Source organism: Pagrus pagrus, assembly GCF_965226575.1.
Source record: "Pagrus pagrus genome assembly, chromosome: 24".
NCBI lineage: Eukaryota > Metazoa > Chordata > Actinopteri > Spariformes > Sparidae > Pagrus > Pagrus pagrus.
In genome coordinates, this window is record NC_140206.1 from 9,299,045 (window position 1) to 9,314,620 (window position 15,576).

Genomic DNA, 15,576 nt, shown 5'->3' on the forward strand with positions numbered 1-15,576 from the left:
AATCTAAGAGAGGATCACAAGGGAAAGGATGATAAAAGAAGCTGGTAACATTTTACTTGAAGTGGACTCTGAGGCACGATAGGGACATCATAACCATTACTAGCATTTATTGCTCATCATACATCTGATACCTGCTGAATGTGTAAAACTTCAGGGACGCTGGCTCTTTCCATGAAGCACACCGATGAGGTGAACCTAGGAAATGTCATTATCTCTTATGGATTTAACTGATTAAGTCTATACCAAGGAGATGAGGAGGAGGAGATGAGCTGCGGAGGGATTTTTGTGCTGACTATAATGTGTATGTCAGTTACAGCACATGCGATGTGATCTGTTAAATATCTAAGAATCACCTTGGAGAGTATTTTAAAATTACGGAGATAAACATTTGTTTAATTTGCAGAATGATCCTCACATCTGTGTCATCCTGTTAGATTTCCGTCAGCTGCCAAAAGAAAAAAAGTCTTTGTATTGGCAGAAAAATAGCTCATTAAAACTGCTGATGAGGAACACTAACCCGACTAATGAGCCGTTTTAAGAGAAAAAAAAAAAAAGGGCAAACTGTGAAAGCCATCGCCATCACCGCCATGTGGTAATGTGTCTGTCCAAATAACAGTTCATTTTCCAAACATAAAGGTATCTCTTTAATTGAAGGTGACATTGTCTGGCAAATGTTGCCAGACAAAAACACAAAAAAAAAGTCTAAAAGGAAATTACACAAAAATGACAATCCTTAGCTGAATGAGGGAGTGAGGATGTCCTTTATCTGCGGACTTTGAGGGGGGACGAGTTCGCCAAGGCGGGAAGACGAAGGTTAAGAGCCACAAAGTTCCGCTGCCGTTCATTGGCTGGATGCGGCAGAGAGCAGCTGCCATTGGTGGATGTAGTGCAGAGGGGTGGGAGGTCATGAGGGGTTCTTCCTTTCACCTCATAGGTCCACTGCATGTCTGCTGCCTGTAACAGGAGGGCCATGCAAATCTATTTACTGTATTGTTTGTATGTGTGAATATGTTGGAGCACATATCTGTGACTGGATATTCTGTCCTCGGGACTTTTTCTTTTTAAATGCTGACACTTAACATATATACTTGCTGCACTACTTGAAACAGGTAAAAGTTAGACTGTAACACCACTGTAACAGTTATGATCAGTAATGAAGTGGTAAAAAAAACAGACCTCCAGTCAGTCACTTTAATTTATCACCGTAACACAGAAACTACAAATCAACACAAAAGTCGATGAGATTATCAGAGAATAAATCCTTTAAATACCTGGATGGTGAGTCTTGCACTGTGCCTGCTATCTTTGGTGGGTGTGAAGGACACGGTGATGAGAGCTCCGGTCGACCCAACAGGAGGTAACATCCCCGAGGCTGGAGTCACTGTGAACTCACTGCTGCTGCCTGGCAGGAACGCCGCTGTGAACGGCTCCGGCCTCCTGGAACCAACTCTTCATATTAACAGCTTGCCAAGAGCGGACACTATCTTCCAAAAACAAATACTGAAGTGGATGAACAAATGAAAAAACTATTCAAAAAACTATTATGTGTGTTTCTACCAGAGGAACCACAAGGTAAATTTATCTCCTCAGCCACAGTTCCTGGAACAAGAAAGTCTCTGTGCTAGGAGTAGTACTATTGATGACCCAGCCAGCACTGGGGTAGAATCACTGATCAGGCTAACATAGAAGGGCTACAACCTTCACTGACACGTTAAACAAACACTAGGTGCCTCTGGTTTTAATATTAAGGGTCGACATTTCTTGCTCTGATTATTCATGTTACAAGCAAAGCTAAGCTATGATATCAGTCTCCTGACTTGGCGAAGACAGAGAGAGAAATGTGTCTGCGTGAGAAAAAGCGGTGAGCAGAAGCAAACGAGATTGAAACAGAGCAGCCAACAAGATAAACAAAACTGTTTAATTTGATGATTAGTGAATTGTGATTCAGAACTAAATGAGAAATCTTTGCATCCATTTGTTACATCCATTCAAACATCACGGTAAATGCAAAGAACAGGAAGGCTGTTGTTATCTTGTTTGTGAAAATTGCTTTCCAGGACTGCCGTTGATTCTTCATCTGTTACAGAACTAATTTCCATCCTCACAATACTTCAAATGAGGCAGAAAAACAAACAGGAATGAATGAGGGGGACTTTTTAGTTCCTAGTTTAGTAAAAAAAAAACAATTAAAAACACACATACACACCTGGTGGTGCTGGTCAGGCGGAAGCCCACCGCTGACGTCTTTCCCACCTCAGTGGTTTCAGTGAGAATGACATCATCCACCTGAGGCTCCGTGGCGATGAGAGTGATGGGAAACTCCCAGATCCTATTGGACACACACTGCACAGCTAAGACCGCAGAGCACCTGGACAGACACACACATACACAATGAGCTGCATTTGGCTTTAACTGTGGGAGTAAAAACCTGTTTATATTTGGCTCACCATGGCACACAGAAGAACACCTCTGATTCAGAGTCTGCTTTCCACCCTACCGTTTTCTTCAAATCATTCTTCCACTCTAATTTATCTGGAAAAGTATAATTTTGAGCATTCCTATTTGTCTAAACCGGTCTTTAATATTCCCACTTTCAGCTTATGATACTTGGTCTCCTCATCTCAGTGCCCACGGCAGAGAAATAACTTGTAGATAATGGAAGAGCCTATTAGCAGCACCACACCCCCCCGTCATTTCCTCATGGAGAAGTCATTAGCTCTCGGAGGTATTGATTCTACCAGGGCACGCCTCATTAATGGACTCCACAGATGAAGATGGGAGCTGATAAATGAATGCACTCTTCACTCAGCAGGATGTCACATGCAATGTACAGTAAGGAGGACCGTAGAGAATAGGTAATCGTGAATTTAAACAGTGAGATGGTGTGGTGAATTTCCATTACAAACAAGTTACCTTGGGTATTTTGTAAAAAGAAGTCACAGCATTTATTTTAAGCAAGAAAGGGGATGTGCCGATGGTTTTACATTATCCCACTGATCCACAGGTAGTGGTAATGTGCCAAGAAACACAGGAATGTGCCAGCTAAGACAGGGAAGTAGGGAAGTAGGAGAAGATGTAAACCATACAGGATTTAAAACCCTTTAAAAATTGGTTTGCAAATATTTTATGTGGAAGGAAAGGCATCCGACTGGTTTGTTGGACCCCAACGATGGACACACTATGTTTTTGTGCGAAACGCTGAATGTAAACAGAAACTGTGTTCGTTTCCAAAGGGCACCTCTAAGATATGGAACTCTGCCAATAACGGTTGGCAGAATAATTAGATTTGCAGAAGTTAACATTTTTAGGCAATAATAGTTTATTAGGTTGTAGACAAAGCTAAGAACAAGTCTTTACATGGGCAACACATAGTTTTCGTCACCATAAAGACAAAACTCAATGCGTTTAGATTGAAGATGACTACTTTAATGAATGAAAATTGCAGGCAATTTTATCCTGAAGCTCACATGATATTTTGCACAAAATGTTATCACAAGAGGAGACCACTGGGGAGTTGAAAAGTAATAATATAAAAGGAAGAAGAGTGTTTTGTGCTGTGTCACAGGCTGCATCACTGATGGATTGTAAAACTCATTTTTCCGTTGAAGCCTTAATTAATGACTAGTCCGAGACAGATGAATCCCCTGGGACGATGTATTAGCTTATCACAGATAGATTGGTATCTGGATAAATGTTGGCTGATAAATAACAAGAAATGTCAGGAAGAAAAAAAAACATCAAAGATATGATGTTAAAAAAAGACATTTAAGAAAAAGTTTTAGAAAAGGTTTGTTAAAGTTTGGGCATTGAGGTTAATTTCACCTCATCTCCATGTCTCCTAAATCCCTCTGAGGACATGATAAAAAATAGTGATCACTACTTACTACAAACCAATTGGATAAAAGTGGTCATCCCAAGTTAGTAATGGCCATTGGAAAGACAATTCATCTGGAATAACTGTACTTAAGTGTCAAAAGTACAAGTGAAGTAAATTATACATGTTTTGAAAATGTACATATATACTCGACGTACTGTAGCGCAGTGGAAGTACCACGTAGCTGAAAACAGAGATACTCAAGTGAAGTACTGACAGACTGATCTGGCATGAGAAGAATTGCCATAACAATTAAAAAACTGGCTCATCAAGGATAAACTGTGCGTAGGCATGTGAATGTATAACAATTCAAACCTAAGAGGCTTAAGTCAAAATAATCTCCAAATGCTTTATCTCGCTGACTGCCACTGTAAATCATATGTGGTTGATCGGAAAAGCAGCGGGAGAATCCCTGGTGTTTAAAATCTAATAAAAGTATCAAATGTGTTTTTAGGTCAAACCAAAGTTAATGTATTTTCTATGGGGATCTGCCCTAACATGGCAAGTACAGTTAAAGCAGGGGAAGCTAATGAGCCGGCCTCACTCTTTAACTCTGAGAGAGCACAGCAACCTTTCGCTACAAACATTAAGACTCAGCACATGTAGACAGTTAGTAATAAATGAATGCGGAGGCCACACCCACCTGAGAGAGAGAGAAGATGAGAAAAAGGAGAGGTAGAGGGAGAAGATACTGTACTGTAGAGGGAGAACCACAAGAGATAAATGAATGCAGTGTTTACGCACAGCGCTCAATGCAAGTGTGTTATCTGTAGAGAGAGCGAGAGAGCAACAAACAGATTGTGTCTGTATGCCTTCCTTCCTGTTGTGTGTCTGTGTGTGTGAGAATGTGCAAGTACTCTATGTGCTTGTTTTGTTTTCCTGACTTATTATTAGCATCCTTTTGTTTTTTTCCATGCACCCAGGAGGTGTGCATATTTGTTTCTCTGAGTGTGTGCAATTTTGTGTTTTTCCTCTCCTTTCTTTGCCGTGCGTGTGCTTTTCAACTTCTGAAGTGTTTGTGTGCCTCTCTCAGAGTCTGCATAATCTCACAGTGTGTGTATTTGTTTACTTCTGACTGGTAATGAGTGTTTGTGTATGTCTACATCTCTCTGTGTCTCCGAATGTGCAAGCGTCTGTGTGTTTGTTTGGTTTTTTAGTTTTTAATGTGGGTTCGTGCCTCTCAAAAAGCACCTCTTTTTTCTATGTGTATTTGTGTGTATAATGGTTTTCCTTGGGTGTGCGGGGTGTTTGTTTGCTTTAACTGGTAGCAGCATAACCAGTGGAGTGGTTTTGTAAGGAGAACAACAGGATTTAACTCGAAAGCTGCTGCATCTCAACAACAAAAGGACACATTCCTCCTTTGACTATCTGAATATGTTTCTTTGTGTATATTCTAGTTTTCCTGCATACTTGTGCATGTGTGTCATGTTGTCTCTGAACGAGTTTCTGTGTATGTAGTACCGTAACCTACCTGCATGGCCTGAGGGGAGTGTAGACTACATTCAGGGTGAGCGTTACAATGCCAGTGTCAAGGTCCCCCTTCGCTGCCTCGATGGAAGCAGAAAGGCAGTCCTCCACCTCTGAGTGCTGTGATTCGCTGTCTGGACGAACTATGCACAGGAAGTCTTGGATCGTCACCCTGGAAACTGTCCCGAAGTAAGTAAGTGGGATTGATCAGGTGCAAGGAACAACAAAAGATATAACTTAATGAGCTTCTGTGCTTAAAACATCTACAATTTTTGTTTAATTTGATGCTTCATTATTTTTATCTAAGCATACTGAGGATTTTAGTAAACATAAAAAAGGACAGTCCAGTGTGAGCCCAGACACTGACCCCATTAAGCTGGACAGGTATTGGCAATACGTGAACGGCAACTTAAATATAGTTTTCCATTCTGTGGTGTTCACCAGCTGCGGTGAGCAAATTTCAAAGTGGCAAAATTCACAATGAATAAATAATAATGTGAAGCTACTGCAAAAACAGAGGCACTGACAATTTGCAGCTTGCTGATGTTATCAAAGCTGACTCAAGTCACAGTTCGTCTAAAACTGTATTTCCTGCACTTTTTGTCAGTTTTCAAACATTACATGGATGTAGTAACGCTAGATTTCATTGATTATTTAACAAAGCTAGAAGAAGAATGGCCAAAAAAGAAAAAATGGACTCAAGCGGGACTCAACCACAGGACATGAGGAAGAAGTTTTAAAAATGGCTAAACTTTTTGCAGAGGGCGAAGTTTTAAACACCTGTATGATGTTACTTCGCCCGGGCACAGACACAAACAGTTACTACAGAACAGCTGGGAGGAGACTGGGTGGTGGCAAAGATATAGCGGTGATCTGTGCAAGACCGATTACACTCTGAGCTGTGCCCTTTAGTGGTTGTATTGCTTAACATCCAGTGCAAGGGACCCATGGAAGTATGTGGGCAGGACGGATGCATCTATTTTTCATGCGTGAAGGGAGCATAAATGAGCCTTCAGATGAAGAACTGCAGAAGCATGTAATTAAACTGAATAACACCCTTTACTTCACCGCAGCACAATGCAATTTGTCAGGTTTTATCTGCACACAAAACCAGTTACTCTACCTGTCAAACAGTGTGTGTTACATGTGAGACTTCAGGTCGGTGTATGGTAAACACTTATATCAGATAAAAACAAAAGCACAACGGGTGATTTTCAAGCAAAACTCAGCCTTGTGTAATTTTTTATGACACTCTTACCTCACTGTGACTGAATGGGATGTTGTCTGAACTTTTCCCAACTTTAAAAAACTGTGTTTTCTTTTTTCACTTGCAACATGCTGCTCTGATTAGTTACAGTGAAGCCAACACAGAACGTGATCGTCAATCAATCACCTGCTGAGCTGAATCACACAGATCCTGACACATCTCATCTCATTATCATTGTCGTTACTTGATGACAGTTTAAATAATCTCCTCACTCATTAATTAAATATGTGGCTTTTCCTGTGTGATGGAGTGAACATGTAAAACACCCCATCAACGCTTAAAAAATCCTCAAAACTATTGTCTAATGCTGGAAAAAACTGGCACACACCTTTCTGTCCTTCCTGGTCCTGATTCCCAAGCACACACCCAGTGAGCAGTACATCCACCTTCCTTTCCAGCTGGCAGCCCGCTTCACAATGGAGCACGCCAAGTGGTGAGTTCTCAACAGGCACTTCCACGGGAATCCCACGGAGAGGGTAAATCCAACAGATGGTTGATGATTCCTGCTCTGACCTGAAATATTCATGTGGAGCACTTTTTAAACAGTATTTACACAGCATTTAGGATTAGCAGTGAACCAGTGCTTATGCAAATATGAGGTATCTGTATTCTGACAGCATTTCGTGTTTAAAGGCAAGAATTTAAGTTCTGAAAAGTAAGTTGAAGCCGTTATGCAATGCTGTAGAAGTAATGGATTATGGTGCCTTTGCCAGCATGTGTTTCCTCCTGGTGCTCTAAGGTGTGAAAGAGAGTGGGAATGTGAGCTGTGTGATAGACAACCTGTCCTGTGTGCCCCTTCCCTGCTTCTTGTTGTATTAACTATTCTTCATTTTGTTTACAGCAGAAACCTGCTCGAATGTAGGAATAACAGAGGCTAATGAGCTCTACTGAATGTCTAGAAACTTGTCTGAGAGGAGGAATACGCTCATGCACACAATAACACACCTCTTGTTGTCTGTGCTGAAGGGACCGTTGTTGTCAGGGCTGCTGATGAGCTTCATACTGATGCAGAGCCAGGCCTGTTTTACCTCCATGGAGTTAGGTGCAAACACCAAAGGCACATCAAAACTGGCCCCTTCACTGATTTGTATCCCTGCAGCCAAGATCGAGGACAAACACACAGTCATTGATATGTTTTCTGTTCGATAGCCGAAAGACACATACAAACTTTCACTGAGAAAAACACAGCTTGTTAAAATGTGTTGTATTGGACATCTGCAAAACCACTGCAGTTGATTTAGTAAACTAGAAGAAATTTGACTTTATGTGGAAGATGATGATGAAAATATTAATAAAACAATTATTATTTATTATCTAATAATGCAGATTATTCGCAAGTTACACATTCAACAGTCAGAAAGCAACATCAGTTGTAGTTATGTTTGTGTCCACCTGATGAATATCAAGTCAACTAGGCTTTTATCTGTTATGGTCCCCACCAACTTTTTAGAAAAAATGTCTGTCTCTTTAGCTGCTACATGCTCCACTGTGTTCACCAGGGAGCGCCTAACTGTGCTAATCAGGTAGTGTACAGTCATTGCACCTGGGAACAAGGCTGATGAAATCCATGAGAGTGAATCAACACAATGAAGTTGCAGGAAAAAAAACCTTGAAACAATGAACTGAAAGAGTCTATGTCTGTAGCTGCAGCGCTGAATGATTAATTACTGTTTGCTTATCACTGCAATAGCCCCATTTTACAGAAAACAACCATCTGATCCATTGTTGATATAGAAACTATTGATAAGGGCAGCTTTAAAGTTCACTTTTGCTTTCATTTTGCTTGAAGAACATTATTTTAAGTTTTGTATGCTCAGCACTTAGTTTTGGAAATGTAATGTGCTGCCTGATGAAAAGTTAATGTATCAGTTAACACACCTTCTGTGTGGCTCAGAGGGACAGAGAAGACGTCCATGTCTGTAGAGCCTTGATGGCAGTTGGAGGCCTCACTCGGGTCCTCATCTGAGACATGAAGACAGACAAAGTACATACAGTATTAGGAACATGTCTGATCGTGTCACAACTGACGACTGAGTGTCTGCTGGAGAAAAACTTGAAGTGCCTGTGACCTGTGAGTGTGATATCGAGCCAGACTGGGAGCTCAGTGGGGTTTGCAAAGGGAACGGTGATGGAGCTTTTGGAGCCAATCAGGGAGGAGATGCTCAGAGGCTCCTCGCTCTCTGGATAAAGGCCACGTCCACTCAGTGACACACAGAAATCCTGCAACTAAAGAAAGACAGACAGATTAACAAGCGCAGGCGACGTCAGCGAGCGAAATTAAGAAAAAATAAGAAAATATGAAGAAAGAAAGATAACAGCTCCTATTATTTATATCATCCAGTCTTCAAGAACAGCCTCCTGTGCCTTAAATAAACTATGCAATCTGGATCAATGAAAAGCTTTATGAGGTTATCAGATTGCTCCAAGCTTCATGTCGATGACTGGGAGTGATGAGGCAGTAAATTAAATGAGGGCACCTGCTTAAACTAATTTAGGAGGAAAAAGAAGCAAGTTATTCCTGCATTTACTGTATGTGTGTCTGTATGTGTTCTTGTGTGTATGTGAAGGCAGGGGAGGGTGATTTATGTAATCCATTTCCCCCCTCAGTTTGTGTGCGTGTGTGTTTTGTGTGTATATACACCTCAGGGCAGGTGAAAGTGATCTTTGCAGTGTGCTTCCCCTCGCCGATGGATGAAGGACTAAAACGGACACCAAGCTGGGTGGAGGAGTGGGGCTCCACAATAAGCTGGAACACACACAAACAAACACACACAAAGGGAATAGCTTTCATGGGGACAGTAAGGGTGGATAAACACACTCACGCTCAAAGAGAAAAACCCTTTAAATCACACTGCTCGGCAACCCACAGCTTTCCATCAAGATATACAGCCTCCAAGTGACATCACTGTCTCTAGTTTGTGTAAAAAGACAACAACTGTGTTATCAAGGCTCTTAGTATACTGTGTGGTTCTTTAAAGTGATGAAATCCAAAGCAAAAGCAATCAAATATCCATTGAACTATAAAGAACATCAACAATAATGGTAAATACATTTCCCCAGGCAGGAGCAAGGTCACATTAAATGTATGTTCTGACAAATAAAGCTTTATTCTAAAATAATGAAAAGGTGAGTGTGAGTACTAACAGTCCTTCCTGAATCAATTTCCAGTTTGAAGTTTCTGGGGTTACTGTTGGCTACAAGTAGCTTCAGAGGCTCAGCTGTGGGGTTCACCAGGGGAACGGTCCGTCTGGTCCATCTGACAAACACACACAAACACTTAAATACTAATAAAGTAAGGTTGCCAAAGCAGAGAGGAGAAGTACAGATGGTCAAAAAAGGCCTGAAGTAAAGAATCGAATTCCCCGTAAGGACCCAAACGTTGCATTTATAATTTACTGAGCTAATTAGCAGTGCAATTAATATGCAGCTATAATCGCCATTCATTAGTCTGTTAGTATGGTAAAGCGTGTCTCTGTTCATTAGAAGTCCTGTTTTAAACTCAGTGGAAAAACTTTTCTTATATCTCTAAAATAATTATCACAGTGGAAAAATTCAGTTCTTCTGTCCCTGCAAGGATCCTGTAGGAATGATGTCTATATTGATCCAGGGAGCTGATTGGTCAGGAGGAATCCGGGAACACTGTGGCCATGAATAGTTAAAATGAAAATGAAAACTTCTTAAATAATAAAATCTTTTAAAAGTTAAATTATAAAATGAAACCTTCTCTCCAGCAAATATAATGTAAACAGACCCAAAGCAGCAGAGAAGGAGCCTCACCCACACTGCTCAGTTTCGGGAAAATCCTGAGGATGGGACCGTTGCCATGAACAAATTCTCAGTGGTGTGTGTGTGTGTGTGTGTGTCTCTACGGTATGTGTGCATGCATTCCTAGCCAATAACCCTGCAGTGTGTTGGTGTGTGTGCACCTACTTGCCCAGCTGACAGCAGGCCTGTGGTAGCGTGAGGACTGGAGGAGGAAGAGCATAAAGCTCCAGTTGATACCAGAACTCCCCCACCTGCTCCGACTGGAACAACACACTGGCAGAAAACACATTACAAACCAATGCAAATGCTGTATACGTACCACAGATCACAAAACACTGTCAGATTCAGGGCAAATTTCTCTTTTTAAAGCATTCATATAAAGCATCTATTGAACAGAGATCTTTACTTTAAATGATAAACTTCTTTAAAGGAAGTCGTGTCAGCTACATTGTGATAAGTCTTACCTGCCCATGCTCTTCCCCACTCCGCCAGGGGAGAACGTAGCTTTGTAGGCGAGAGTCTCCCACGGGGGAATTGAAACCGTACCGGCGCCACTGATGTCATCTCCTTCCAGGTAGACATCCAGCATCATGAGCTCTCTTCGTGGGTTATTGACAGGGATCTCTATGGCAACTGAGCTCTGGGAACACATCATTTCAAACATGACCGCTGTTTCTGCTTTTTCCTTGTGATGATCTGATAATCTTTTGATCTTAGTCTGGAGGGAACAGTACACACTTCTTTAGGGCCTGCATGTTAGAAATATAATTATAATCCTGAGCTGAATTAACTCTTTTCACTTTCCTTCAATATATCCAGCAAAAGAACATTCCTCTTTATTGGCTGGACCGGCGTCTTTTCATTTCTAATCCCTAGAGCACCACACTACTCACATTTTATATTGAATTTGCTATGAGTTACAAGCTTTGTTCTGCTGCATTTTTCAAACAATAGATTAAAATTAGAGGCCTAAGGAGAGATATTTGCGACGGATTTAGGTGCTTAACAGGGAAATTGGACCACACTGAGGCTAGAATTGTGCCCTGTGCAGTAGCTATTGTGAGGCGTTCCTATTCAGAGCCACTTAAGTGTGCAAGTATGTTTTCAGAGCTTACCTGAGTTGTACACTGAACATTTATGACCATTTTGGGCGCTGCTGGCTCACAAATGATCTCCAGTGTGAAATGCACCTTGTAGTGTCCTAGTACATTTCCTGGATGAGAGGCACACACGTATAAATATGGTATAAATGCAAACACACAACTTCTAAGTTAAATGTTTTTTTGATGCTGCACTTTGAGCTCTAAATGCTTCATGTTCACAGCATGGTACAACAACAGGCTTACCTTTGAGTTTGTCTGCCTCCTGAATATCATCAATTTCTTGAAAAGACACAAAACCTGAAAGAAATGTGGTGGATGAGGTGCCCATGTTAGTTTTTGTTGATGTTTTTGCTTAATTTATGTAAACAAAACAATTAACCTCAGGGCGCAATTATTTTCACTGAGTATTGTTCTTTTGAAGTGTTTTATCTCTACGTATTTTTGTGTATCTCAACATGATTGCAAATGAGGGAAAGCTAAATGATATTCGAGGCTTAAATAAAGGTTTGAATACACAAATCAAGCAATACATGATGGCCTAAAGCCATGCAACACCAACACTACACATTAAAACCACAGCATGTAAATGTAAGCGTTAAAGCAGCCATTTAAAGGACAACAAGACTGAAGTAGTCTGTGTGCATCTGTTTAAGCAAATGTAATTAAATATAGTGAACAAACTGAGCTGACATTTGAGCACAACTGCCTTCCACGTCAGATCCTAACAAACCACAAAACCACACAACCGCAAACATGCAGTGGGGGGAAAAAAGAAATCACCTGTCTGTTTTCCACGTTTCCATGGTGACACATCCAGGGAGTACGGAGCACTGTGACCAGGTTTAATCTCCAGGGAGGGGGTGCCACTTACAACAGACAGATCTGTCACCACCTGGGTCCATGTGTTTTTACAGACAAGAAGTACAAATACAGAGGAAGGAGGAAATAAATGGTAGCGAAGACACGCATGAACACATACACGCACATACATTCAGTCACACTGCAAGGACTTTACAATATAATAATCTCTTTCTGTTAAATATTTCAACATCTACTTAATGGACTTGCGCAACATTTTGTACATGCAGTCATGGTTTCTGATGGTGTATCCTACTGACTTTGGTGATCCCCCAACATCCAACAGGTTTTAATTTGTCTAATACTTTGGTTTACAATATAAAGCACATTATAACTGCTAGATATTAGCACGTTAGCATTGTTGTTGTGTACAGCATCCCAAGTACAGCATCACAGAGCCAGTAGCATGGCTGTAGACTCTAAAGTCTACTTTATTCAATTGGTTTAGTAACCTTTTCCTTTGCAAATCTGTTGTTGCGTGAATATGCTTTAGAGTACACCTTGTTAGCACGTAACAGTGTGTGTGGCAGTTGTTTGCATGTGTGATTATACCTTGAGGGTGACTTTGTTCTGGCTGTAGTTGGGGACGTCCAGCTGTGTGTGTGTGGTCTGACCAACAGGGCAGTGTAATACCACATGGTCCACTGGCAGGGGGTGCTCTCCCACTCCTCTGAGGGTAAACACGTGCTCCTTACCGTCACAGTCATTATGTAAGGACAGTTTGCCCTGTGGGGGGAGGGATAAAGTTCAGGCAGTCAAACACACACAAGCTTGTGTTCAGTGTGGAGTGTGTTCAGCGTGGAGTGTGCATACAGAGGAACAAAGGCAAGCAGAGTCTCAGCTGCAGTCAAACATGCTCACACTGCCACGTTGGTTGATTACAGAGGGAAACGTCATGTTTTATATGTCAAAAAGCTAAGCTACTGAAGCTATGTGTGTGTAGAGTTAGAAAAAGCCGAACAAGCCAACACAAGACAGAACAGCACAGCAGCTGCCTGCAGCAGATTGTCGCCTACTTAGACTCCGCCCTCCAGCCCTCTAGTACAAATGCATTGGTGGTTCAGTGGTAGAATTCTCGCCTGCCACGCGGGAGGCCCGGGTTCGATTCCCGGCCAATGCAAGTTACCTTTTTCTTGACTTAGACTGACAAAAGTGAAACACAAACAGAATACACTCTTTACAGGGAAGATATAAATGTTAAGTATACTAAAATAAACGCAGAAGCCCTGTCAGAGATATAAACCTTGACTTCTACAGCGCTTTCAATCCAGCAGCCCTGCCTCTAAGGGAAAAGCTTCTGCACTACAACTGCACCATGACACTGCATTTTGGATCATGGACCTCACTGGCAAGCCACAGTCAGGAAGTGTACTGGCAGCACTTCTCTTCACTCTTTACATCACAGATTCGACTTCATCTCAGGTTCCTTCGTAAGTTTTCCAACAACTTCTCCATTGTTAGATGCATCAACAAAGACATCATGGGGGAGCACAGTGGACTGATAGAGAGCCTAATCTCATGGTGCAACAACAATCACCTGATGCTCAATATCACCATGAACAAAGAGCATGTAGCTGACTACTGAAGGAACAGGAGACACCCTGTGATGGTTATCATCCAAGGACAGGAAGAGGAGAGGGTGGATCATAAAAGAACGTCACAGACCTAATCAATAAAAAACAGGACTGGACAAAGAACGCCTCTTCAGAAAGGGACAGTGCACACTGTTCTTCCTGAGGACAGTGAGATCCTTCAGTGTGTGCAACAGGCTACTGCAGATCGTCTACCAGTCTGTGGTAGCCAGTTCTTTGTTATTCCCTGAGCCTTGCTGGGGTGGCTGTGGCAACAAGACTTATGAGGCCAGCAGACTTATCACGCTCTGTGGTCGGGCTGGAACTAGACAGCCTGGAGGCAGGGATGACAAGATCAAAGCCATGCTGGATAACCCTGTTCACCCTCTCCACGACGAGGTAAGGCAGCGGCAGATGGGCAGCTCGTTCAACCACCAGATTATCCAATCCTGATGTAAAATGGAGCGCTTCAGGCACTTGTTTTTGCTCTGTGACATTTATTTATGTATTTAGTTGTTCATTGATTGATGATAGTCATTTTTCATCCTCAGTATATCCAAGTACATGTAAGTATCTAAATAGTTGTTACAAATATTAAATGTGAAAGATAAATAAGGGTTTTATTGTACTTTTTCTGTATTTTTTCCTTCCTCGATAAAAATAAAAATGTACATTTTTTCTTCTAGTTCCCTGACGATTAAGTGGATTAATTACTCTATAAAGGAAAAATAATCATGTTTTAACTGTTAAACATCCGTTATATATGAAAGAACAAGTGAAGTATTCTTTCATCACTGTAAAGGATCAGCTACGACTCTAAATTGCCGGGTATTGTTGTCAAAAGGCTGTTTCTCAAAAAGAGAAAGGTCAGATGTAGTGTAAAAAATATCTGCTGTGCTTCTTGAAAAGCACTGGCAGTTTTAATTCCCAGATATAATCATAACAGCCACACAGGCCAGACAGTGTGCAGCTGTTTGAGGCATCGAGATAAGTGGTCGTACTTAAGCTGACTGCTCCCTGAGAGGATGGGACTGAGGAGGCTAATGAGAAGAAAGGCCAAATATGAGGGCCTGGTGAATGAGCGTTGGTAGCAGGGGATTTAAAAGTGGGCTGACTTCTAAATGTTGCTGATGTTGAATTATCTTAAATACACACTAACTCAAGGCCACCGCACTGCGAAGATGTCATGGTCTGTCAGAAAGCGTATAACAAGCAAAGTTAGACTGCAAGAGTGTGACAGGAGGAAGGAAAGAGGACGGACAATGAAGACAGACAGCATGCAAGAAAAGAGAGCAATAATGGAACCGTAACAAAAAAATATGCATTACCATGACAATGCATTGTACTGAAGGCTGAAAGGTGAGGGGGTAGCAGACTTTTGTCCCTGCTGGCACATCCACAACCTCTGGGCCGGAGAATCCTTCACCACACACCTCAGCTTGCATTTTCCAGTCCTGGTCGGTCTCATTGTGCTGTGAGAGATACAAAGGAACCATTATTACAAATTTTCCAACAATTTACAAGAACACTCTTACAAAACTACAATTACAACACTTTTTTTAACCTAAAACTTTAAATATGTTAGTTTAAGTCAAGTGATGCAATTAGTCAAAGATACATTTTAAGCATGCTTTCTGGTTGCTGTATATTCAGGACCACCACTCTCTTCCA

General features: G+C 41.5%; 1 protein-coding gene across 2 annotated transcripts in view; it reads right to left on the reverse strand.

Annotated features, from left to right (window-relative positions):
- Positions 1-631: 631 nt before the first annotated feature.
- The window catches only part of LOC311252995 (cilia- and flagella-associated protein 47-like), a 43,794-nt gene continuing 28,849 nt past the window's right edge, over positions 632-15,576 (reverse strand). The window contains exons 51-67 of one of the 2 annotated variants that reach the window (XM_084346663.1): positions 15,234-15,377; positions 12,887-13,060; positions 12,257-12,368; positions 11,720-11,773; positions 11,489-11,586; positions 10,838-11,013; positions 10,539-10,646; positions 9,753-9,864; positions 9,250-9,354; positions 8,678-8,834; positions 8,487-8,570; positions 7,554-7,701; positions 6,937-7,121; positions 5,346-5,520; positions 2,207-2,368; positions 1,272-1,437; positions 632-954 (exon numbers count right to left, since the gene is read on the reverse strand). In XM_084346663.1, the coding sequence (XP_084202789.1) occupies positions 763-954; positions 1,272-1,437; positions 2,207-2,368; positions 5,346-5,520; positions 6,937-7,121; positions 7,554-7,701; positions 8,487-8,570; positions 8,678-8,834; positions 9,250-9,354; positions 9,753-9,864; positions 10,539-10,646; positions 10,838-11,013; positions 11,489-11,586; positions 11,720-11,773; positions 12,257-12,368; positions 12,887-13,060; positions 15,234-15,377 (2,352 nt within the window). In that variant the 3' untranslated portion in view covers positions 632-762. Of the gene's footprint in view, positions 955-1,271; positions 1,438-1,892; positions 2,110-2,206; positions 2,369-5,345; positions 5,521-6,936; positions 7,122-7,553; positions 7,702-8,486; positions 8,571-8,677; positions 8,835-9,249; positions 9,355-9,752; positions 9,865-10,538; positions 10,647-10,837; positions 11,014-11,488; positions 11,587-11,719; positions 11,774-12,256; positions 12,369-12,886; positions 13,061-15,233; positions 15,378-15,576 lie in introns of those variants that run through there. The other variant, XM_084346664.1, reaches the window with a different exon arrangement.